The sequence below is a fragment of the Sorex araneus genome, chromosome 9 (assembly GCF_027595985.1).
Source record: "Sorex araneus isolate mSorAra2 chromosome 9, mSorAra2.pri, whole genome shotgun sequence".
NCBI classification, from domain to species: domain Eukaryota; kingdom Metazoa; phylum Chordata; class Mammalia; order Eulipotyphla; family Soricidae; genus Sorex; species Sorex araneus.
In genome coordinates, this window is record NC_073310.1 from 62,369,202 (window position 1) to 62,395,524 (window position 26,323).

The 26,323-nt window shown below is 44.2% G+C and overlaps 1 protein-coding gene across 1 annotated transcript in view; it reads left to right on the forward strand.

Moving 5' to 3' along the window:
- CUBN (cubilin) overlaps positions 1-26,323 on the forward strand; it is a 271,581-nt gene that overhangs the window by 206,883 nt on the left and 38,375 nt on the right. Inside the window, exons 51-56 of the mRNA XM_004605343.2 lie at positions 3,922-4,071; positions 6,247-6,368; positions 7,294-7,519; positions 8,617-8,804; positions 15,064-15,220; positions 15,606-15,755. Coding sequence (XP_004605400.2) covers positions 3,922-4,071; positions 6,247-6,368; positions 7,294-7,519; positions 8,617-8,804; positions 15,064-15,220; positions 15,606-15,755 — 993 coding nt within the window. The remainder of the gene's footprint in view (positions 1-3,921; positions 4,072-6,246; positions 6,369-7,293; positions 7,520-8,616; positions 8,805-15,063; positions 15,221-15,605; positions 15,756-26,323) is intronic.

A 26,323-nucleotide genomic window follows, 5' to 3' on the forward strand; every position in this document is an offset into this window, starting at 1 on the left:
ATCTCCTTAGGTCTGAGAAGTCTAGACAAGGATTTAACATGAACTTGAGGAAGTAGCAGGTGGGAGCTACTTGAAGGATTATCTTAAAGCCATCCCTTTGTCTTTGGGGTCAGCAGAAACAGTGATAGTATAGCGGGTAAGGTTATATCCAGCATCTCATATGTTCCCCTGAGCACCACCAGGAGTAATTCCTAAGTGCTAAACCAGGAGTAACCCCTGAGTATTGCTGGGTGTGACCCCAAAAGCCTAATGATGATGATGATGATGATGATAAACAGCTTCTCATGGAAGATGAATCTATTTTAGCTATTTCATATAGTAAAGGCATCAACTATTGAGCCAGTTTCTTCCACCATCGTAGTGACACCCTTTTTCTGGTCTAAAAGCAGAACAGTAGGAGTAGAGAATATTCTTGCTATCATCCCTGGTGTCTGAGGTGCAAGTCCTGTGTCTTCACAAAATATGAACCAAAGCAGGCTGACAGCAGCAGGAAGGAACAGAATCAGTAGACCGTGTTCCGGGGTAGCCATGGAAACTGAATGCAAACTTGGAGAAGCTGGAGGACAGAACTTTCAAGAAGGAAAGTCTGCTCACAGATAAGCAGGCTTAGTAGGCGAGGGGCCTGGGCTGCTGGGGCCTTGGAGCCCAGCAGACTCAGGCAGAGGGCGCCAGTTGTAGTTGGAGAATGTTCTCTGTGTGATTCACTTCCTCCACTTGGTTCAAAGCCACTGTTTTAGAGGACAAGCACAACCCTTGTAGGTAAGATTGTAATCAGTTAAGTGGAATCTATTTCCTTTTTTTTATTATTAAATTTTTTAAAAATTGAATCACCGTGAGGTACACAGTTGCAAAGCTTTCATGATTAGGTTTCAGTCACACAATGTTCGGACACCCATCCCTCCACATGTCCACCACCAATGTCCACAGTATCCTTCCTGCCACCCCCACCCCACCCCCGCCTGCCTCTATGGCAGGCACTTTCTTTTTTTTAATTTATTATTACTTTTTAATTAAAGCTTTTATTAGTGAATCACCATGAAGTACAGTTACAGACTTACAAACTTTTGTGCTTGCATTTCAGTCGTACAATGATCGAGTACCCATCCCTCCACCAGTGCCCATTTTCCACCACCAATGGTCCCATCATCAGTCCCACCACCCCCACCCCGGCCCTTCCACCACGCCCTGACTCTGTGGCAGGGCATTCCCCTTTACTGTCTCTCTCTTTCTCTCTCTCTCTCTCCTCTCTCTCTCTCTCTCCTCTCTCTCTCTCTCTCCTCTCTCTCTCTCTCTCTCTCTCTCTCTCTCTCTCTCTCTCTCTCTCTCTCTCTCTCTCTCCCTCCTTTTGGGTCTTGTAGTTTGCAATTAGAGGTATTGAGTGGCCATCATGTTCGGTCTATATTCTACTTTCAGCCTGCATCTCCCATCCCGAACGGGCCCTCCTAGCACCCTTTACTTATTGATTCCTTCTCTATCTGAGCTGCCTTTTCTGCCTTTTCTCCCAGCAGGCGAGGCCAGCTTCTAAGCTGTGGAGTAATCCTCCTGGTATTTATCTCTACTATTCTTGGGTGTTAGTCTCTCATTCTATGGCAGGCACTTTCCTTCTTACTCTTTCTATACTTTGGGACATTATAGTTTGCAATACAGTACTGAAAGGCCATCATGTTTGGTCCTTTACCCACTTTCAGCACACAGCTTCCATCTAGAGGGATCCCTCCGACCATCATTGTCAGAGTGGTCCCTTCTGTATCGCAAATGCCTTCTCCCCCAGCCCTTGAGGCAGGCTTCCAACCATGGACCAACCAGGCTTCCAACCATGGACCAAGCCTCCTGCCCTTGTTTCTACTGTTCTTGAAGAGAAACTTCTCAAGTACTGTCTCAAGCACTGTTATTTTATGTCCTACAGATGAATGCAGCCATTCTATGTCTGTTCCTCTCCTTCTGACTCATACTCCCTCATTTAAAAGTTAAAGAACTATACTGACTTGACTCATGAGATCAGTTATCAATAAATAGAAGGCAGACGCTATGCATTCAGTCGGCGCTCTTGAAGCTGACCCAAATGACTGGGAAAAGTAACCTTCAGAAAAATACTCAGGTGAAGGGCTGGGATGTGATTCAAGTGGTAGAGCACAAGCCTAGCATGTGTGATGCTCTGAGTTCATTCCCAACAATGCACAACGCCCATCAATCCCCCACATGTCCGTGGAGCATCAGCACTTTTGTGCTGAGTACCGCCAGGTTGAGTGCTGGGTTAGCCTGTACTGCTGGGCAGAGTCTCACCAGATGTGTCCCTTCCATTAAAAAAAAAAAAAAAAAAGCAAAACCACCCCAAATCTGATCCTTTTTGACCTGATGACAAGACTATCCTGTCCATTTGGTTGATGATTACAAACAATGAAAAAACCTTTTAAATGTTAATCATTAAACTGTTCACTTTATGTTGATATATTTTGTGACTATTGGTATTTATTACCCTATGAAAGAGTGCACTGTAGCACTGTCATTCCATTGTTCATCGATTTGCTCGAACAGACACCAGTAACGTCTCCATTGTGAGACTTGTTACTGTTTTTGGCATATCCAATACGCCATGGGTAGCTTGCCAGGCTCTGCTGTGCAGGCGAGATACTCTCTCGGTAGCTTCCCGGGCTCTCCAAGAGAGGTGGAGGAATCAAACCTGGGTTGGTCTCATGCAAGGCAAATCTGCTGTACTATCGCTCCAACCCGGACTTAATGGGTGGCTGGAAAAATTTGAAATAACAATGGTAGGAAGGTGCAATGGTGGTGAGACTTGTGTTGGAATATTGAATGTCTGTAACCAATCATCATGAACAACTTTGAAAATAAATAAATGAAACAAACAAAAAGAAACAAATGAGCGATTTGAATGGCATGCATATTTCTAAGTAAAACTAATTTTTTTAAAAAGTAAAATGAGACATTAAGGAGAGAAAAAGAGGCTTCTATCTTGTTCCTTTCAAGTCCGGTCCACAAACCACAAACCACGACACTGCACTGCCTTTCACAATACAAACGACAACTCTTCAATCACCTGTTAGGTGCTTCAAATTCAAATGGAAGAGTGCATCCAAACATTTTAAAACTTGTTTGTGTCTTTGTTGAAATATGCCAAAATAACTATGGAAATACCAAGTGTCATCAAGAAAGAGCCCCAAGTTTTATAAAGTAAAGGTTTGGGTCGAGAGCAATTGAGGAGACTTCGTGAAGCAGCCACTCCTAAATCAGAGTTTCAGTGTATCTTAGTAAACAGCTTGAAATTCCCCATTTCTATTGAATTTGTTAACTGTATTTTTGCAGAATAACTGGGCCTATCATTTATTCTTTTAATTTAATTTTATTTGTGTAAAGTAGTTCACAATATTTGGTTACATTTAATATTCGAACACCTTCCCACCACATTTTGGGTGTCTCCATCCTGAATAAACCACTGAAAATGCTCCCAAAAACTTTCCTTAGAGGACAGTGTGAAAAGATTGTTGTGTTTCACCCAGGGGGGGCATTACGCCCTTCTATAAGAGATCACTAATATTCACTAATATGTTGTTAAGGATTGAGCCTAGTGTTCATTTTATATATATATATATGCATATATATATCTGTAAAGATATATTTCCCTCTAAGTTTGGTTGCCTTCTGCTTTAAGTCTCATCAAATGTACTGTGCTACTCTTGAAGTATGAGTGGTGTGAAGTATGCGATACCAGGAATAGATTCACTCATGGGTGAGGCTCGGCCCAAGCGTGTGCAGAGGGCCATGAGCATGGCGGAGGTTGAGTTCTGGATGTTTTCGGCTGCCGAGGCTGGGTGCCTTGAGGCAGGGTGGGCGAAACAGCCTGGCCCCAGGTCCGGCAGCATGGCTATGGTGAGTCATTTTACCTGGGCCTATTATTTTGTCCAGGAAATGCCGATGGGCCTCTGATGTGGAAATTTTGTGGGCCATCAAAGCCAGCAGTCCCGCTGGTGACCCCCTACCCACAGGTCTGGATACGCTTTGTCACCAACGAGCAAGTGGAGCATATCGGATTCCATGCGGGGTACTTATTCACAGGTAAGGGCTGATGGATCATATGTTCAAACTCTATCAATAAAGTAATATTTCCCACAAAGATCTCACTTCTTTTAAAAGGTTTTTTCCTAGGTAGGTATTTGTCTTGTTGCTAAGGTCAAAGAGACACTCTAAATTACATTTTCTAATTGGTGGTTGAGGACATCTAGGATGTATTATACATTGATCTTTAGCCTACAGAACTTGCTATGCTTTTATTTGTTTTAGTCGTTCATCTTCTAATTACCTTAGCTTTTCTATGTAAACAAGTATATTTTCTGTTAATGGTATTTTTAAATCTATTTTTCTTTATTTCACTAATGAAGACAATCTTCAAACATCGAATGGGAAGGCTATAGCATCTTTGTCTTTTGGATTGTTTTGTTTGGGTTTGGTTTTGTTTGGGGGCTGCACCCAGCAGTGCTCAAGGATCACTCCTGGCAAGGTTCAGGGTATCATATGCAGTATTGAGGATTGAATCCAGGTAGACCACATGCAAGGCAAGCACCCTCCCCACTGTACTATGCTCAGGCCCAACAGCTTATTTCTTATGTGAATGTCTGTGACCCTTCATTGTGTATTTTGTGTATTTTGTTTATTCCTAAGTTTTCAATAAACACCTTTCATCAGATTAAAGACAATATATTCTTTTGTGGGTAGGGCATTTGCCTTGCATATGGCTGACCAGAGTTCAATCCCTGGTATACATATCCCTGAGTACTGCCAAGAGTGATTCCTGAGTTCAGAGTGAGGACTAAGCTCTGTGTGTGGCCCAAAAACCAACGAAAGTTTCCATGAAATAACTTGTCTTTCTGTTTTTGTATTTTGGGTATTATTTTTTGTTGTAAATGGGTATATTTTTCACCAATTGGCTTTCCATTTATATGATAGATGCTAGTTTTCTTCTTGAGCATGTTAATATGATAAATTAGGGATCTTTCTCATTTTAAGCAATTCTCTCATCTCTAGGATAAAACCTATTGGGTCGTGATTTGGTTTTAAACACACTACATTCCTAGATGACTTTTAGTGTTAGGTTTCCCTGTGTGACATCTAGTTGGTAGTTGAAAATTCAGCCTGAGGGTAGGGTGAAGTACAGCAGATCTGGCATTGCCTTGCACATGGCCCGCCCGGGTTCAATCCCTGGCACCCCGTATGGTCACCAGCCAGTCGGACTGTTTTTCTAGTTCTTTTTATACCAACATGGCAGCACAGTTTGGTTCCAATGTCACTGACAAGTCTCACTTCCAGCTCTTCTGTCCTAGAGTCTAAGGTCACAGGGCTCTTCTTCCGGGTCATCAAACCCTCAGGCCCTAAACCGAGCCTCACAGAACAACACACTATCAGCCTGAGATCAACCTTGGCCAAGGAGTATACCTATTGTTTATAGACTTTCAGAAATTTCTTTCTTCCCTTTCGCTTTGACTATGAATTAAAATAGGTCTTGGTTATAGTTTTTCTAATATTTCTTAGCATTCTAACCAAATGGTTGGTTGGAAGAATGAGATTATCTGGCTCATTCACTCATCTCCCCAGCTGGTTTATCTTGATTAAATGGAAGAAAAGTGTCAGGCTTCAGGAAGCAGTATTTGCATTGAACAGCAGACCATGCTATGCTTTGGAAATGAATCTGTTTCTCAGCTTGCTATGCTAATGTATGATTGCTGAGTCCAGACACATGTGCTTATTAGTGAACAGCCTAGAACTGTGTTATGGTTCTGATTATAGTCCTCAAGTTGATGTTTGTTTCCACTGGCCTAGTCTGGAATCCCTTTTTTCAAGAAGGGCAGGGTTCTCTTTTTCTCATTCTGTTTTTTAATTTCAGTTGCACTCACATCTAATTCCTCTTCATTTATAGTCCAGATTGCCTTCTTTTCCCCTTTTGTACTGAGCTTGAACCTGTCTTCTCAAAGCAGAACCCCGTGCATCCCCTTATCCAACACCATTTCCAATCCCCGGAGAGCTGAACTTAGCTTTTACTCAATTTCATGTATTTACCCTTTTTACTTTTTACTTCTAAATTGCTCAGTCTTTAATATGGAAACACATGCCCATTTTAATTGTTAAAGAAGGATAATATAAGTTGCAATCATACAGATGATAAACATGAATATTTCTTTGTTTTGGCGGGTTTATTTCCTTCTGTGTTAATTTCAAATTTTACTCATCTCATTTCAGACTGTGGTGGAATCCAGATAGGGGAGAGTGGAGTGATCACAAGTCCCAACTATCCAGCCCCTTACGACAGTTTGACCCACTGCTCTTGGCTGTTAGAAGCCCCTCCAGGACATACTATTACTGTGAGTTCAGATGAATGTGTAAAATACCTCTGAGGCTACGGAATAGCAGTCATAGAGGTTTTGTGGTAAAGTTCTTTGAGAAAGCAAGCGTTAAGAATAAGCACTGATCCTATAAGTGAAACATTCTCTTCCTAAAATTCTGTCCTTAGAGTACATATGTTGGCATCTATAAATGTGCAGTTAAGGACGAATGAGATCTCTTCTTCAGGCACAGAAAATATTATATCAAAAATATATTCCTCCCCCCCTTGGGGCTGGGGAGATGGCAATATGGGTAGGGCACTTACCTTACATTCGGCCAGTCCAGGTTCGATTCCCGGCATCCCATATGATCCCTCAGGCATCACCAAGAGTGATCCCTGAATGCAGATCCACAAGTCAGCCCTGAGCACAGCTGGGTGTGACCCCAAAACAACAAAAAGAAGACTCTCCTTCCCCTTCTTATGCCATCCCACCAGGAGATGTGTTCTTTTGTCTTCTTGGAATGAGTTGCCCTCCCAGTCTCAGGTGGAGGACTCCAGTTCCCAGAGAAAGTTCCTCTTTCAGTGACACAGAGTTGAGGCGACTGTGGACTTCAAAAACCTCAGGAAAAATAAGAGTTTGTTGGGGCCTGGTGGGGGCAGGGTGGAGAGAGGGAGGGAACCAGTGACTGTACAGAACAACCCTGACGTTGGAGGTAGGCCTTGTAGATCACAGTGCCCCAATAAATAAGAAATAGTAAAGAAATAAATAAAAGAAAGTTTTCCTCTCACAGTTTCCAAGAGAAATGTCAATAGGGACAAAGAGAGGATGGAGAGAAATACATAAGAGACAAATGCAAAATTAAATTAACAAATACAAAATTGACGTTCCCGGGGTCGTCTCTCCTTGTGGCTGGACCGCCTCACCTTGCAGCGCCTCACCCCTCCCTCCCTCTCTCCTCCAGCTCAACTTCACTGACTTCGATATCGAGCCCCATATAACCTGCTCCTGGGACTCGGTGACCGTCAGGAACGGTGGCTCTCCTGGCTCGCCCATCGTGGGACAGTACTGTGGCGACTCGAACCCCAGGGCAGTCCAGTCTGGTTCCAACCAGCTAGTGGTGATTTTTAATTCAGACCATTCCACGGAAAGTGGTGGATTTTATGCAACATGGAGCACACAGACTTTAGGTAAATATTCTCTGATGTTCTATCTTTTTCAATCAATAGTTTCAACAATCGTTATCCAATTCCCCCCACCACCACCACCCACAACCCTTTTGGGCATTATTGTTTGCAATACAGGTACTGAAAGGTAATCTTGTATATCCCTATGTATATCCCTTTATCTAGTTTCAGCACTCAATTCTTGCCCAGAGTGATCATTTCCAACTATTATTAGTCCCTTCTGTATCCTAACTGCCCCCTCAAATGTGTTAAGCTTCCAAACATGGCCCAGTCCTCCCGCCCCTGTTTCTACTGTCCTTGCATATTACTCTCACACTGGTTTTTTTTATAGTGTTAAGATTTCTTTATATGCATTTGTGCTCTCTCACTCTCTCTCTCTCACACACACACACACACACACACACACACAAACACACACACACACACATTGTGGGACCCTGTGGTGGAAGGAATCAAATTGGAAGGTGCTCACAACACGTGAGGCATGCACTTTGACCTCTGTCCTCTCGCCTCAGCCCCAAAAGTCACTGCTTTCCCAGGGGCTTCAGAGCAAAGGCGACAGAGAACATTCCTTAACTTACCTTCCTTTTTTGTTTTTAACTTTATACTTTTTTTCTTCCCTGATCTCTTAAGCACAGACGTCAATGATAGAAAAGTAATTCTATTATTTTTTTCCTTTTAAAAACCCACAGAATTTATTTTTGGGAATTAATACTTAAACATGAAAGAGCCAGGTTGCTTAATGGCTGGGTTTTCCTGTGCTGGAAATGGTTTCCGCTAGTTCTGTTAGAGGACAATTATAAATGAATTTAGGGGCTGGAATAATACCACAGCGGGTAGGGCGTTTGCCTTGCACGAGGCAACCTGGGTTTGATTCCCAGCATCCCATAGGGTCCCCTGAGCACCGCCAAGGGTTAGTGGTTCCAGGTGTGTTTTTTGAAAGCCTAAGCATGGGGTGCCGGACTTTTAGGGGAGATGTTTCTGCCCTGAAGGCCTCTGGGGCCTGCTTGGAGGCAGAGCCTGAGAGTTCCCCTGTGGGACTGTGTCTTCCCCACACGGGTCCCAGCAGATTGGTGCCTTACCCCCGACCATGTTTCCAGGCTGCGGAGGAATCCTTCATTCGGACAATGGGACCATCCGGTCCCCCCACTGGCCCCAGAACTTCCCCGAGAACAGCAGGTGCTCCTGGACTGTCATCACGCACGAAAGCCAACACCTGGAAATCCGTTTCCACAGCAACTTCCTGATCCCCAGCAGGGATGGCCAGTGTCCCAGCAGCTTTGTGAAGGTCAGTGTGCCCGTGTGCTCGGTCCCAGTGCCCTCGGGCTTCACGCCGCTGAAACATTTCAGCGTGGAAGAGACGCCTTGCCTTTGGCAGGCAGGAAAGGACAATTGAGTTGCTGGGGTTTCCCTGGGGAGATGCGAGAACCATCCCGTCCCTCTGGGGCTGTTCACTTGCTGATACGCAGGCAGGCGGGTCTTTCATTAGGGCAGTGCAGGCTGGGCCTGTGAAATTTTCATGAGCTCAAAGCTGCTTCCTCTCTGTGGCAATTAAAGAGAGACGCCAGCCTGCATCTCCTCCTCGTTCCCCCCTCCCCTTTTTTTGTTTCTCAGAGATTTTCAAGGACAAAATGAATGAAATGCACATGACAGGCAAAAGAGTGGTCTGAATTGAGAGGCCTACGTCTGCCGACCCTCTGGGGAAGGACACTGGCGCTGATGTGTTTTTGAGCTAGAGAAATGATGGAAGGTCAGAGATTTAGAGACGTGGCCAGGGGCTGGAGCGATAGCACAACAGGTAGGGCGTTTGCCTTGCACGTGGCCGACCCAGGTTCGATTCCCAGCATCCCATATGGTCCCCTGAGCACCGCCAGGGGTAATTCCTGAGTGCAGAACCAGGAGTAACCCCTGTGCATCGCCGGGTGTGACCCAAAAAGGAAAAAATAACAATAGAGACGTGGCCAGTGTCCACCTTCCCCATGGCTGAAAAGGGCTTGAGAGAGTCCAGAAAATGACCATCCTGGGTAATGGTCGTCTGGATTTCTGTAGGGTCATGGCACTAGAACAGGATGATGACTATCGTATGGGCTCTTTTGTATTGTGTGTGTGTGTGTGGGGGGGTGTTTTGTTTATTTCATGCTGGACCACAGTGAGGTTCCGGAGGCTAGTCCCGTCTCAGTATTGGGGAAGGGGGTGCAGCACTGCAGATGGATATGGGCCCCAGAGCAAGCACGTGACCCTTGGTTTGCCCTGCCTCCCAGCCTGCATCTTTTTGTTGTTATTTTGTTTTGCTTGGGGGCCACTCCCAGATAGGTTACTCCCTGGCCCTGCACTCAGGAGTTACTCCTGGTGATGCTCGGGGTCCGTATGGCCTGTCGGGAATCGAACCTGAGTTGGTTGTGTGCAAGGCAAACCCCTCCCTGCTGTGCTGTGGCCCCAGCCCCTGCATCTTGGATCTCGACTCTCTGAGCAGCTGCTCCTTTAGTGTGAGAACCTTGGCCACAGGGTCACGTTCACCTGGACACCTCTCGTAGCTCTTGCCTTTACCACCAGCATGTTCCTCTGTGAATTAATTAAACAGTGAGGCTTTAAATTACCCAACCATAAACTTTAAAATGAGTGTTTTAAGCAGCAGGGGTAATATGATATAAAAATGGAAATAGTGCTTGGTACTTGGAACATAAAACCACCTAATGAGTAGAAGTGGTTTTACTGAGGATGTTTTTATTATTTTACATCAACTCTCAAATTGTTTTAGACCTAATTGGTCCATGCTTATTATTTGAATTTAAAAAAATTCTACACTTATGTAAGATGTGCCTATTGAATATATACTTTTCCAGATTGGTTTTTAAGAACTTGGGGAGGCTGGGGTGCTTGAGGGCTCCTCCAAGCTCCTTCTTAATTAGGAGTTGCCCCAGCAGTGCCCCAAGAACCCTGCAGTTGGGGTGTAGGTGCCAGGGGCACACACATGCATTCACACCTTTCAGCGATATCCACACCCTTGAAGCACCTATTTTGAAGAACGCACAAACTCTTTCTCTTATGGGCTACATCCCCCTCAAATGTATAGACTTATGTAAAGACTTGCGAGTTCTTCGACTGCCAAACCAGAAGCATGTAACCATGTCATGTTTAATGTCACTTAAATGGGGTCCCTCTGACACCAGGCAAGATCAGTGTCACTGGGAAATAGGATCAACTGGGGGCCCTAACCAAACTTAGTGGATTGGGGTAGCATTCTTTCCCTCCAAACTCTAAGGCTCCTGGACAAGAGATACTTTTTAGTTTGTGACAAGAGATACTGAGATGGGTGGAACTAACAAAGGGACCAGTTCCTCTGAGCGACCTTAAACTTCACAGCTTTCATAGAAATTAACTCAGCTAATGGTTAGAAGAGCCTGGCAAGCTCCCCGTGGCATATTCGATATGCCAAAAACAGTAACAAGTCTCACAATGGAGATGTTACTGGTGCCCACTCGAGCAAATCGATGAGCAACGGGATGATAGTGATACAGTTATACAATGGTTAGAAACATGTGGGAATGGTGGATGCAGAGGCAGGGAGGGGGGAGAGAGAGAGAGAGAGAGAGGGGAGAGAGAGAGAGAGAGAGGAAGGAGGAGGAGGAGGAGGAGGAGGAAGTGGAGGAGAGAGTGAATTGTGTATAATTATTAAAGGCTCACTCTTGGTTCTTCTAATGTTGGACTGTTCCATGATGATACACTGGTGGCATATAGCACATTCATAAACACAGACATGGGAACACAGGTAAAGCCATGGAATGTAATGATTGGTAGATAGTATCAGCACCCACCCTGGGTTAGGACCTCATACTCCAGTGTCGGGAGGTCCTTGGCAGTATGTCTGAGGGCTTTCTCTATATAATAAGTTACAATTGCCTGTGTATCCACAGTTATTTCAGCAGACATTTACTTTGTTAAGTTAATTGAATACTAAAATATCATGTGCAGCCAGGCTGACTTATATAAAAGCTAAGTCAAAGCTTTTGACCTGATGACCATTTCATAACATTTTATAGACCCAATATAATGTCAATGAGTCCTGGGTCTCACTGTCCATGAAATGACTTTTTGGCTGAGCAGTGGGGCTATAAATATTTAATGCTCTTCACCATTGTTACCATTCCAACAGCTATATTCTGGGGCCAAGAGACATTTCATCCATAATTGATTGCTCAGAAAAAGTATAAGCTTTTGAGCATTATTGAAATTCTTTATTAGAGAACCTGATGATCTCGAAGCCAGAGAAATTGTTCAAGTGGTGGAGCATAAGTTTAGCATGTGCAAGGCCCTGAGTTTGATTCCCAATATTGCATGCCCCCTTGAGCAGCAGGGGGTCTCGCCCTGGTGTGTGAAGTCACCAAGCGACTGGGGAACCCTGGCAGCTCTCTCTTGCCACCTCCGTTCAGTGCTCTCGCCCTGCTTCCCCACTGGGGTGGCCAATGCCCTGGGCGGACGAAGGAGGAAACGAGGGCCAGGCTGGTTGGTGATCAGTTGCCGTTTACTCCATTCTCCCCACGGGCCTCTTCCAGTCTCATAAGCTCCCCATTCCAGTCTCACACGGCCCCTCGTTCCCGGCTCCTCCTGTCCCCCATCCTAGTCTCTCTGCACTCTCGCTTGCTGCTTGGGTCTCTCTAGTTTCTCACCAACTCCCCGAATTGGGGGTAGCCACCACACCCATCAGGTAGCACAATCAACATATGAAAGCCCTCTGCCCCTCAAGGGCAAAATACCACTTCGAGGTGTTTCTCCTCTCCTTAGTTCAATAACTTAATTAACATCTTAATTCTACTTCTTAATATTGGTTATTCTGAATGAACCTAGTAAGAGATACATTAAGCTTGTAGGGTGGCTGTCCTGGAGACATCTTGCTATAGATCTCAGACTACAGTGCTCAAGCCAGATTAATCTTTCCTAACTCTAGCGGGGCCCTAATCCAGCTATTGCTTTTTGGATCATGACAGAATTTGTCCATGACCAGGCTCTTAACTTATAGTTAAGTATTATGGCACTTTGGCCTGGCCCATTTCAATGCCAGGGTAGCTCACAGCTTGCCCTGGGTTGATTCAGTCCCTCGTTGGGACCCTGCTTTTGGGGATCTAGGAAGTAAGGGCAACTGAGGCTTAAGTTGAGAGAACAGATGCCCAGGAGTGAATATCATTAGGAGTCAATTAAGTCCCAACTTACAAAAGCATAGCATTAACTGTCTTCTCTGTCTGTACAAAAAGGACATTGCTCTGAATTAACTATGCAAAAGACTTAAGGGAAGAGAAAAGCAATATTTACAAGCTAACAGAGTCTGATTAGAAGATAAAGGTGATTGACTGCTTGCAGAAGCAGAGCACAAAGAAAGAGGTTACAAATAAACACAGAGGAATGGGAGCACTGTGATGGGAGTAACCCAATAAACCTTAGCTCCCTGTGGCAAGGCAGAAAGGACAAACCAAAGTTATCCTGTACTGGTGGTCCTTCTATCAGCAAGTGTGGCCCCTATGAAAAATAACTATATATTCTTTGAAAAATTTTACCCCTTAATCACTTTGGTAATGTTTGTAAAAATAGTAAATATAGACAAAAATTTCTCAGTAAGTCATGTTTGTAATTTTACAAATTATGGATAGGAAACTCGTGGATTGAAAATATTATATGATGGGAAAGGAAGATGGGAATATATACTTTCTTCCTGATTTACTTTAGATATTAGCCATCATAGCTGTGCTGCTTTTTTCAGTAGCTCCTGAGGTTAGCTCCCATATCTAATAAATGGCAGAATTTCGACTTCAGGAAGAAGACTAACATTGGAATCCCCCGTGTTTGAAAGCCGGTTGATAGGACATGCCTGTGAAAGAGCTGGGAAATTTTACACTGACTTATTTCACCTCTTTCAATGGACTGATTTGCAAGTGGAAATGTTTTTAAAGGCTTCATATTTTATGGCTTTGCTTGAGGAATATTTCTGAAATTAATGGGTTCAGAATGGGTAATTTTGTATAATTTGCTGGGAAGAAATGTTAAAGTCTGGTAAGACAAATTCAAACCCAATTACCTTATTAGAGCCTTGTTGAGTTGGTAATTGTGGAGCGGGGGAAGGGAGATTCTGTCTCTCTTTGATGGGGTGTTTAACAGTGTCTGGATCCCTGACAGCCCAACCCTACTCACCAAATGCGTCCGCACAGAGCCAATGGCATGGAGAGGTGGAGAACCAAGTTCCAGTTGAGATCCACTGAGTCAGAGGGGCATTTCCTGGTTAAACATGTCTAATGGTCTTGGGCTGGAGAGATAGCACAGCGGGTAGGACGTTTGCCTTGCACGCGGCCGACCCAGGTTCTAATCCCAGCATCCCATATGGTCCCCTGAACACTGCCAGGGGTAATTCCTGAGTGCAGAGCCAGGAGTAACCCCTGAGCATCGCCAGGTGTGACCCAAAAAGAAAAGAAAAAAAAAAACATGTCTAATGGTCTTTACCCCATAATCTGTATTCATTCCCAAATATCAGCCCCTTCCTTGAGGGACTCAACATCTCAGATACAAGATCTTCTTCCCCTGCCTCCCTCCCGCTCCCCACCCCAACCCTTCAAAGCTCTCTCTGCCGGGGCTGATTTCCCGCCAGGCTATTCTCCACATGGCACTTTCCCCCAAACCAAGTCTGAACTTTTCCGATGAGTCCTCAGAATTTTCAGGCCCATGATCCCCAATTTTTAGCAGGTCATCCCCTTGAGGAACACGTTGTCCTTGCTGGTCGCTCTGTAATCTGTTGCCATGCTAACCGCCTCCTGCCCAGCCTCCTGGCCAGCAGGGTCTGTCCTTTGACTTAGCCACACCCCTTCCGGGCCAGCAGACTTTCTCGCCTCACTCACCACCCTCTGATGAAGGCACCACCCACTGCCTTCTCCCAGGCTGCATGCGCTGGCCTGAGTGGGTTCCTGGTATTGACGATATATTCCTCAGCAACTATTATTTGAATGGATTCCTCCATGACACCTTTCACCGTGGCCAAATCTGCTGCGTGGGTCAGCTTGGACCCTCTTTAGTGGGTGACAGGCAGTGACTGACCCTTTCTTCCATGTAAGCCTGGAAATTCAGCAGCGTCAGAGAGGTTTCTGGGGCTTAGTTCACTATAGGTTAGTTGCATGTATACTTGGAACTCGCGTCCACTTTCCCGAGGCTCCACCAATCTATTGAAGACTTTAGTAAATACCTGCCGCGAGCGCCCCACTGAAGCAGGTGTTGTCGCTCTGTCTTTTCTGGGAGCCAGCGGGATGCCCCGGGTAAGAAGCTAAAAAGCAAACAGGATGGTGATGACTGCCCCAGAATGGAGCCCAGCTCCTTGGAAGAGTCAAAATTCGATATGCTATTTAAAAAAATCTGCTTGGAAAAAGATCTCACATAAAAACATGTCAGGTCTGCATGCATTTGACTTACTGTCATGTTCTCTGTACCTGAGGACGGTCCATTCCCTGCCTAGGCACATCAGAGCACTGACACGGAAAAAGCAGGGTGTTGAGTGGTGTTTCTGTCTCTGCTAGGTGTGGGCCGGAACCCAGGAGGCCGGCGGAGCCCTGTTAGCCACGGGCTGTGGGGACACAGCTCCGGGCACCGTCATCACCCCAAGAAATGCCTTCACCGCCGTCTTCCAGTCCCAGGAGGCGCCGGCCCAGGGCTTCTCTGCGTCGTTTGTGAGCCGTGAGTAGCGCTGAGACAGCAAACGCTCACATCCATATGGGGCAGGGCTGCCGCGGGCAGACTGCGGGATTCCCCGGTGTGGGCGAGACTGGGACATACAAAGCCAGAAGGACAAGGGCAACCTCTGCCAAGGCCCAGGGCTCCGTGGAGCAGGAACTGAGAGATGCTCAGGAGCTGTTGCCTAAAGATGCCAGGGTGCCCGTCAGTGGCACACCAACTGCCTCTAGCGAGAGCATCTGGGGCTCTGTGATGCCCCACTGCGAAGGGGTGGGGGTGGGGGTGGGGGTGAGTCAGTGACAGAGCCTCGCCCTGCAGGGTGTGAGACCTTGGGATTGGTCATTGTGGAAAACAAATATTTGACTATTACCTTTTTCTTCCAATTTAGGATGCGGGAGGAACTTCACTGAGCCATCCGGTTACATCGTTTCTCCGAACTACCCAAAGCAGTATGACAACAACATGAACTGCACCTACGCCATTGAGGCCGGCCTTCAGTCCATGGTCCTGTTGACTTTCGAGTCGTTCCAGTTGGAAGGTAAGCTGTCTTCTTTCCGATGGAGGGGTGCGGCCTTACTCCCGACTCTGTGCTCAGGGATCACTCCTGACAGTGCATGGGGGGTCATATAGAGCACTGGGCATCGAGTCTGGGTCGACCACATGCAAGGCAAGCGCTCTACACCTGCTGTCCTCTCTCTCAAGCCCCTTATTCTTTTGGTTTGGGGCCTCCCAGGATGTATCAGGAGGCCCCAGCGTCCCTGAGCAATTTTCAGCCAAATTGGGGGAGGGGTGTGCAGTTCACTGCAAGGACCAGAGGATGCGGTGCTGTTTCTCCTGAAAGCTGGAGCTCACCGGCCACCCCAGCAGTGCTCAGGCTCCGTGAGATCACGTGGTGCTGGAGATTGAACTCGGGTTGGGACAGATACTAGGCCTGTTTCCTGACCGTCGTACTATCTCCTAGTTCGGTAAGTTTATTCTATATAGATTACAACTGATTATTTGAAAACTGCACGTGCGGTAAGTGGAGCGGGCAGTAGGCACCGCCACTTGGAGGATGTAAAAATGCTAGCATACATTTGATTACATTTGATTGAAATTTGATTGAGGTGCCACCCAGTACATGCCATCCAATGCATGCATATATTTTCTGGGGTGACATTGAATTATAGAATTATCAATATGTATATATTCTAGGCATGCGGGGTGCCATATAACATAACTCCATTATCACAGCATCTCATGCCACCAGTGATCTCAAATCTGTGGCCCATAAACATGTCCATTCCTTACGTGGGTTCTTTATACCCCACATGAGATCGTGGGATTTTTGTCTTTCTCCTTCTGACAGTTTATTTAACAGGACCCCCAATAACTATCCATGTTGTAGTGAAATTCCATGCTGTCTATCTACCACGGTTTCTTTATCTACGTACATGTCATTATGCACTTGGGTTCTTTCTAGGTCCTGACTCTCTAAGCATAGCTATGAACATAGATGATCATGTGTCTTATTGAATTGCTGTTTGGGATTCTTTTTTTTAGATAGATACTAGGGGTGACATTGTAGTTCTAATGTTGACTCTTTGGAAAAAAATACAGTTTTCGATTGAAGCTTAGCCAATTTATATACCCTAGCAGTGAATAAGCATTTCTATTAGCTACACCCCATCATAATTTGTCTTTTCTGCTACTTTTATATAGGCCATTCTCATTGTTGTGAGATGATGTATCATTAGCATATTATTACATTTCTGATAGTCAGTGTTGATAAACGGTTTTGTCTGTGGTGCCTGTAGGACATCCGCATGTCTTCTTTGGAGCACACTCTCTTCAGAAATTCTTCCCTTATATTGATGGGGTGGTTTGCTTTCTTCTTGTTGAATATTATGAGTCCTTTATGTATCATGAATATTTGCCTTTTGTCAAATGTTCCATCCAATATTTTAAGAACATATGTACCGCTCTATATTCCACCCAGGAGAGATAGAACTTTATGCAAGAACTTTACTTAAACAGACATCCTATAGATTTGCATAGGAAAGTAAGTCTATGCAAAGTGTATCATATTAATAAAGGCTTTTAATGTATCCATTTGTGTTCACATGCTACATACTTCAGAAATATAGCAAGAGAACTATATTTGGGGAGACAAAGTGCTCAATAAATGCTGAATGGGTGAATTAATTTATAGACTTGGTAATGATTATTCTGTACCTCTCTTAAATGTTATCCTTTAATCTCCTTTCTCCTTTCCCTCATTAGTTATGTAGGGACTGTGAAATCTCTGGAACCAAGCCTCCCCTGAAGTTCATTCCCGACTTGCAGGGAGAGTTCTGCTATAGTCACAATTCAGCATTTGATGGAGGCTGGCACCACAGGGAAAGCACCCTTGAGCCGAGGGGCAGTCCAGCCATTCCATTCTGTTCACCATTTCTTTGCAAAGCAATTAGCTTTTCATCTGCAAATGAAAATTAATCCGTACATTTGTCAGGCTACTTCTACCTAATCTCCACTTCCCTGTTTGAGTTCTCTCTCTTGACAGTGAAAGGTTGCACATAAACAAATGTTCTGCCGGCCTTCAGCAACTGGGAAAGTTAAGTTATATTTTTTAAAATGACATGTAAATTCTGTGCACCGATAAGTCGTACAAAGCCTCTCTATCTTTTATCTGCGACCCCCTTTCCCTGTATCACTGCAAATTGTAGCTTCTGACACATGTCTTTGCTAGCAAATGCCAAGGATAAATTGATGTTTTCACTGTAAAAATGGAATCTGAAGCAAAATACAATCTTTTCAGCATCTGCTAGCACAAAATCCCTATAATATGAAAAGATGTTCATGACATGGGAAGCATTAGGGGGAGCTTCCACACTTTATCTAAGGTGATCCAATTTTCTGCTCAAAATAGCATATTTGAGTTATCCCACTGTACCCTCGCTTTATAGGAGTTCTTTCCCCTTTTACCTTTCCTATTCTTTTTATAACTGGCATGTGGGAAAAGTTTAATCAACAGAGGAACATGTGTGATTAAGATTGCACCTGTGCATGTATGTTTATGCTTTTCCTTTGTCCTTTAATTTCTGCTTTGTGGAGAAGGAGATTTGAGTCACACCAGTTGCTCGGGGCTTACTCTGGGTACTGTGCTCAGGGCTCACTGCTGGCAGTTCTCGGGGGACTATATATGAAGCCAGGGATCAAATCCTGGAATCAGCCATGTGCAAGGCAACCACTTTAATCCCTGTTCTATCTCCAAGATCCACATTTGTTCTAAAATTACATAAACACAAGTATGTTATATACCAATATCATGTAGGAGATGCTGGTAAATATATAAAGACTTACCAAGCACTGAGAGCTCAGTGAGGTGCACACACATATGCATGTGCACATGCACATACATGCACATGCATATGCATGCATGCACATGCACACATGTGTACACACAAGCAATGCACACTCACATGCACATACGTGTGTACACAAGCATGCACACTTACACACATGCATGCACATGCATATACATGTGTGCACACACATGAGCACACACACATACACACATGTGTGCACACAAGCAGCAGGGAAACCTACACTGGCCCCAGTAGTAGCTCCTGGAGTTGAGCTGAGGCGGCACCAAGGGGAGGAGCACTGTGGAATGTCTGAAAGGGGTGTGGCAGGAGAGACGCAGGGTTCTGGGGTGGGGCTCCATGCCCGGGTGGCTGCCATCCGCTCACGGGACTGTACAGAGCCCTTTGCTTCTCTCCCTCCGAGAATCACTTTGATTCTCAATAAAAGTCGGGTGAAGGTAAGGAAACAGTGCAGGAACACACTCTGTGACCCGGAACTCCTCCGAGTACGCCTGGCGCTGGGACTGGAGCCATGGAGAGGCAGACTCCAGCGTGCCCTCATCCGGGTGGTCTGGAAACAGATCTCGATTCTCCCTGGTGAAGTGCTCTCTGCTTCCGTGAGAACAGTTGCTTCTCCTTCCCCCAGTGAAGACTTGACTTTTTAACAAAAGTGGCATCCTTATGATAATGTCTTGTGACATTTCCAGTGTTACAAGTACTCAGATTTTCAAACTGCTGAGTAATTCTGTTGAATTTTCGTGATTTCTTGAAAAGGGCAACATTAATCAAATTTCTTTTTATAATTGGATTCTCATCATTCAGCCTAGCAACACTCAGTTCGCTGCACACCGTCCGTGGCGATTCCTTAGAGATTCCCTTAACCTCCACAAAATCACCTCCCACCCCTTCAAAATGAGCTCGAGAGACTCAAGGGCTGCACTTTATAATAACACTGAGAATCGCTGTCAGGAAAATCACTTTTTATGGCAGGAGTATTGGTCTTCCTTGCTGCCCGTAACTTGTTCCCTAGAGACTCTGTTCGAAGGCTTTAGCGTTTCCGAAGCTGACACATTAGCAGAATCACTTGAGCTGGCAGAGGTGGGAGATCTAACGAATGAGCTACTCTGGCTGGGTGGTTAGCGCAAAAGGTAGATTTGGCAAGAAAAGATGGACTGTGTCAGGCTATAAAATATTTCAGGGAAATACAGTTGTCCAAAATGCAGGTCTACCGGCAGACATTTCTCTAGACTTAGTTACTAAAATAATAAAATACAGAAATCCAAAACTATGCTGCTGCTAGTGCGGCCTCCTGACCTCATATCTCTTCATTCTCAGCAATGGAAAACAAATTACCAAATGCTTTCTTTTCAGCAGATCGAATTTAGGGGGGAGAAACTCCAAATCAATAATAGTGAATTTTTTTTGTTTAAATATTGAATGTAATCAAAGTAAAGTGAAAGTAAAGTGAAATTTACCAGTTACACATGCGGGGTGGGGGGCTGGGGAGGTGGGGGGAAGGGGGGAGCTATATCGTGATTCTTGGTGGTGGAATATGTGCACTGGTGATGGGATGGGTGTTTGAGCATTGTATAACTGAGACTTTAACCTGAACGCTTTGTAACTTTCCACATGGTGAATTAATAAAAGAATTTAAAAAAAAAATGCAGGTCTACTAAATAGTGGCCACTTTTGTTAGGGAATGTTTCCCCCTGTGGGTCAATATATTGATTATTCAATTGCACATGGTGACTTTTATATAAGAAGGGTACAAAGGACCCATGGCCTCCTTCCCGTGGAAATTAAAAACACGATCATTGTTTGCTGGACTAAGATTTTCTAACTAACTCATTATTACATTTTCCATCTAGTCATTCTGTGAACTGCGGATTTTCCATCTTTTCCATAGGGTTGTTAGTAATTCTAGCAAATTAATTAAAATCACATGGAAGAAATTTCCATTTTAGTATTTACAAGATAGCTTTTATTTTCTTAAGGTATTCTCAAGACTGAAATGGTGTTTGGTATTCTAAATAATGTCCTCAGAATTTGTAACAAAACAGAATGAATAAACTCTACATGTTTCTTTTGGTTATAGATATAGAAACACAAAAGCTAACAAAATATGAAATTTTAAAAAAATATTTGTGCTTGCACTTATTTGGGGATTGGTTCTGATGAACAAATATATATCTTATTTCCTCATATACAGGATAGTCTTAAAAAATATATATTTTTATATCCTTATCATTTTTATAGCAAAAAGATGTTTCCAGATTTCTGGGAAATTTAAAAGAATGGAATAGAAAAGTAGCATTTAGCACAGAAGTAGAATGCACAGGAAAGGTATGTGCTTTGCTCATTGTTCTCGAAGTATGGCCTCAAAGAGAATTAGCTTTCCAGAGCTGCCATGTGGAAAGCCCTCCTAATATTTACCCAAATTCCCTTTGATTCATTTCCAAATCCTGATGTAAAGTTATCAAGCTATACCTGACAGAAAGCTAAAAGGAGAAAGAAAATTTTGTTTTAGCTCTTTCTTCGGCCACTTCATTTTTCATTCCCGAAAGCCCCATAATTAAGTCCACTGTTTTCATTCCCATCCCCACCCCACCCCCATTTAATTAACGTTTGATGAATGTGGTATTGCTTTTATGCAACTATTTTCCATTTCTTCTTTGCTTGCTTAGTTGGTACAAGAGAAGTAAGAATGCAGGCATATTTTGCAATTTATTATTTTGGGAAACCTTGGGCAATGTTCTTTTGAAGTAGTTCCTTAGTGATGTATTATTTAAAATGAGCACAGGAAGAGAGTTTGGTTTCTGAGATTTCTTGCTTGCCTGTGTTCTAAGACTAGCTTTCATGTGGCTCAGCCCGTGCCGCTCCCCACCTGCTGAGTGCTTCCTCCTTTTAGGGTTCCAAGTTCTAAGCTGCTCTGAACAAGATCAAATGGGTGACAGGGCACAGACCCCTCGAAATCCATGCTTCTCCTAAAATCTTTTCTGTTTTGCTGGACTTTATCTTATCTGTAACACTGTTGTCCAGTTGTTCATCGATTTGCAGATTTGCACCATCGAGTGAGCACCAGTAACATCTCCATTGTGAGACTTGTTGTTACTGTTTTTGGCATGTCAAATACACCACGGGGAGCTTGCCAGGTTCTGCCATGCAGATGGGATACTCTTGGTAGCTTGGCGAGCTCTATGAGAGGGACGGAGGAATTGAATCTGGGCTGGCCACATGCAAAGCAAACACCCTACCCGCTGTGCTATCCCTCCAGTCCTAAACATCAAAACATCCCAAGGGAAGGAATATTTTTCACACCTCCGGTTTGCTTCGGCAGCTCTATGACTGAAGAAAAATTGCACAGAGTCTCAATTCTACACAGGAAGTCCTGGCACTGCTGAATTACCCCTTGTTGCTTTCCTTTGATTCTTTCCAAGTTCTTGGAATTGTAGTAGAATCTGGAATTGAACACTGCTCTGTCATAAAGGCACAGAAGACCATGATCGAAGTTCTGTTTCTCTATGTTGCCTAGAGTCTTACCCAGTTCAAACACACTTTAAAGCTTTTCAGAAGAATGAAGTGGTCATAACGACAAACTATGAAGGATGGTTGGACATCTCTGAGATTCATTTACTAAAGGAGACAGAATTTAGACGGATTTAATCCCTCATTCCCTCGGTGTCTAGTCTGGTCCAGGAAAGAGCACCTTTAGGCTTTAGGGTATTTCTCCTTGCGATGAGTTCTCATGTGTATGACTGAATGTCATTTCTTGGTCATAGATTCAACTTTGATGTCCATCTTGCCCCTTAAAGAACTTTGGCCAAAAGTTGACTAAATTTCTCTCTCGGCTCTATTTCCTTGAGAGCTCGGCATGCACTCTGATTATACGGTCATTTGATCCCCCCTATGGTGGTAGAGAGGCATTCACTCTTATTCATTAGTGTCCTTTCAGGGAAGACTCGTGTTGATGTCTTTGATATACTGCCCTGATGGACCGTGCAGAGCTTGAGAAGAACAATGTGTGAGAAAAGGACTCATATGTACGAGTTTCTTGATGATCAGTGACATTTATATCGTGTTTTGTTGTATATTCCTTTGACTTTTGTTTTTGTTTCTTTGGGGGCCACGCCCAGCAATGTTCAGGGCCTGTTCTTCCCTCTGTACTCTGGGATCACTCCTGGTACTGCTCGGGAGACCAGATGTGGTTCTAGGGACCAAATTCAGGTCTTCAGTGTGCAGGGCAAGCACCCCACCCAGTACTACTCGCACTATTTCCTTAGGCGGAGCTTACCTTGGTCACGCTGGTCCACACCACGCTCTCTGGTGTTAGGTGACCTTGCCACACTCTGATATGTGATGTCTAGTTACTTTTGCATAAAATTTGCAAGGGCATGCTACTTAAACAACTCCTAGGAAGGATTTGTTTAAATTCACGTAGCAGTGTGCTAGTATCATAACTTTTGTAGTTTGTTGACTCAGCTGTGACAGTGAGCCCATTGCATTGAAAGATTTGTTTAGTCATTTGATATTCTTTTGCCAACTTAAAAAAAAAAAAAGAAACCTTCTCAACTTTCTCTGCCTGTCTGCTGCCCAACTCCCTAATTGGTAACTAAAGACCTTTTATAAATAATGAGTTTTGATTATGTGTCAGTATAGATATACCTCTGCTATTCCATGAATAAACTTTCTATAATTGAACTGCTTCCTTTAATTAATTTTTGAAATGTAATAAAACATATGACACACTTTGTATGTCATAGTGTTGCCAGGATTTTAAAATAGAAGCACCTCTCTTATAGTCTACTATTAGATTAATAACTTAAAAACTAACCCTCTAAAAGAACATCTGCATAGTAGGCTACTTGGCCAATATGGAGCCAAAATTTCAATCTAGCACCAGCAATACTTCTTGTAATCTATGATTTTGGCTTTGCAATTTTTATATGTTTGTTTTTTTGCTTTCTGAGTCACGCCGGCAATATCTGCACTCAGAAATTACTCCTGGTGGTGCTCAGGGGACTATATTGGATGCCAGGGATCGAACCGGGGTATGCCATGTGCAAGGCAAATGTCCTCCCCATGGTACTGTTGTTCTCGCTCCTTATATGTTACTTCTGGATAAAGATATTCCTGCCTATTTATTTAGGCTTTAGGAGCCACATCTGGAAGTGCTCAGGGATACTCTTGGTTCTGTGCTCAAGAGTGACTCCCTGTTGGTGCTCAGAGAACCACATTGCAGTGCTGGGGATAATTTGGGGTTGGCTGCATGCAGGGTAAGCTCCTTAATATCTATACAACAATATCATTTTTACAACTGCTATGTAATAATTTATACCCAAACTTACCTCTTAGAAAAGTTTTAAATTCAGTGGAGCACTTGATGTCTGGAAAACAAATCTTCCATAACTTTATAGCATTCAAATCTTGAATCCAAGATTAGCCTATTTCACTTTTTTGCTCCATTTTTTTATAGTTTCATGTTGCTTCTAATTACATGATCTAGTAATTAAAGTTAAGTCCTTCATATCTATAATTTGTATATTTGTGCCAATTTAGAAGAGTTTGTCTCATCCGGGGTTTTCAAAATGAAAGGATTACTTAGGGTTAATTTAATAAATGTCTTTTTTCATAAAGCACTGGTCCCTCCCAGGTGTAGCCCCTAAAGGAGCGACAAACAAGGAACAACACTGGTGAATTATCTTCAGGTTAGCTGGGGCAGCATTTTCAACATCTCCTCTCATCACATGAAGTTTTCAAAAGCAAAGCAGGCCCAAGAAACCTTGGAAGTCCTCTCTTTGCTGCTCTCTTTTTGCTGATTTCTGCAACACAACTTCATTTTCCTCCATGTGTGCTGTTTGTTTTGTTTTGGTATCACATCTGGAGTTATACCGGATTGACTCCTGGCTCTGCACTCAGGGGTCACTTCTGGCAGTGCTTGGGGGACCTTAGGGAGTGCTGGGGATCAAACCAGGGTTATCAGTGCATCAGGCGAACACCCTACCTGCTGTACTGCCTGTCTGGTCCAGCCACTGCTGTTTCTCAGTTCAAGCATACTAGTTTCCTGCTCTGGGCTTTTTCTGCATTTGAAACACCTGTGATTGGCTTAAAACGGGCCTGATGGTCTCTGTTGGAGAAATCAATCAACAGTGCCCAGGGTGGGGGCAAGTTCTGACTCGACTACTAGGAAATTTTAATGGCATGATTAACGGGAAGCTCAACTCAACCTGACTTAAACATGAAAGGATAATATTATGACGCTCTGTCTGGAAGATGGCATGGCTGGGTGCCCCGCATCTCTGCCCAATCAAGCACCTTGATGCCATCTTCACTGACTCTTACTTTCCTCTTTCCCCTTGGTGCTCCTGGGCTGTCTCGGGGACGCGGCTCTTCCAGTGGGGACAGTGTGTCCCAATGCACGTCCAGAAGAGACAAGGTGGCTCTCAGTCCCGCACACAGGCCCCTCCCGGTGTCCTGGAAGAGCCATTGTGTTTGTCTGTTCCAAATCCTGCCTTTATTTTAGAGTCTGGGGGACAGGGGGTATTTGTATTGCAAACCACAGTGCCCAAAAGGAGAGAGAGAGAGAGAGAGAGAGAGAGAGAGAGAGAGAGAGAGAGAGAGAGAGAGAGAGAGAGAGGAGAGAAGTGCCTGCCATAGAGGCAGGCTAGAGGTGAAATGGGGGGGTGATGGGAGGGAAACTGGGGACATTAGTGGTGGGAAATGGAACTGGTGGAGGGATGAAAACACTGTATGACTGAAACCTAATTGTGAACAGCTTTGTAAGGGTCTATCTCACAGTGATTCAATAATAATAAAGAAATAATTTTTTTTAAAGCCCAAATTCAAGAACAAACAAAAATTATTGGGACCTTACTTTTCCCCCAGGGAGTTTTCTGTTATGCTTTTATCAGCAAAATATCTACCCCTGATTTCAAACAAGTATGTCTGGTTAGGCTTTGGTTCTCACCCATACACCAAGGTCTATGGCCAGAGACTTGAAATTCTTTGGTAAATGTATATCATAATTGATAAGAATGTTATTACTCGATGGGAGGCAATATGATTTCACTGTCCCCTGGGATAGAGTACACACTCATATAAAGTATTATAATTCCATTAGTTTTCATGAGAGATTTGTAAGTAGGTATAATTTGCTGAGGGGGCACTAGACAGACATTCAAGTTGCTTGCTATCTATGAAATCAAAGTGGATGCTTTTGTAAAAGAGAACCTGAAAAAAATATTTCACATGACTAGTTATCAGTAATATGATGTGATACAGTACCATGCATGCATTCCAGAATGGCTAAATTGAGCAGGCCGATGATATCAAATGTGGGCAGGCAAGGAGAGCAACCGGTATCCTCGTGTATTCCCAGTAGAGATGCGCAGAGATAACGACACGTAAGAATAAAGTAGCAGCATCCAGAAAGACGGCCTAGGACTGAGCCCTTGGTCAAGTGCACACGCCTTGCACACACAGAGAGCTGAGTCCAACCCCCTGCACAGGACCCCGAGCGCCACTGGGTGTGGTCCTCGGGGCCCCTGGGCACCACAAAGTGCATTCCTGGTGGGCCCCAGCCCTGCTGCGCCCACACAGCACCACATCCCTGGCCCTGATGGATATTCTGGTGACCAAATAGCCCTCGGCTCCTGACCGCTGACTTAAGGGAGCCGTTTTATCAAGGAAGAGCCTTATGGATTATTTCCAAGTGGGATTTATCCATTGTGAAATTCCATCAGTTTTTCTCCTACTGGTTTCCTCA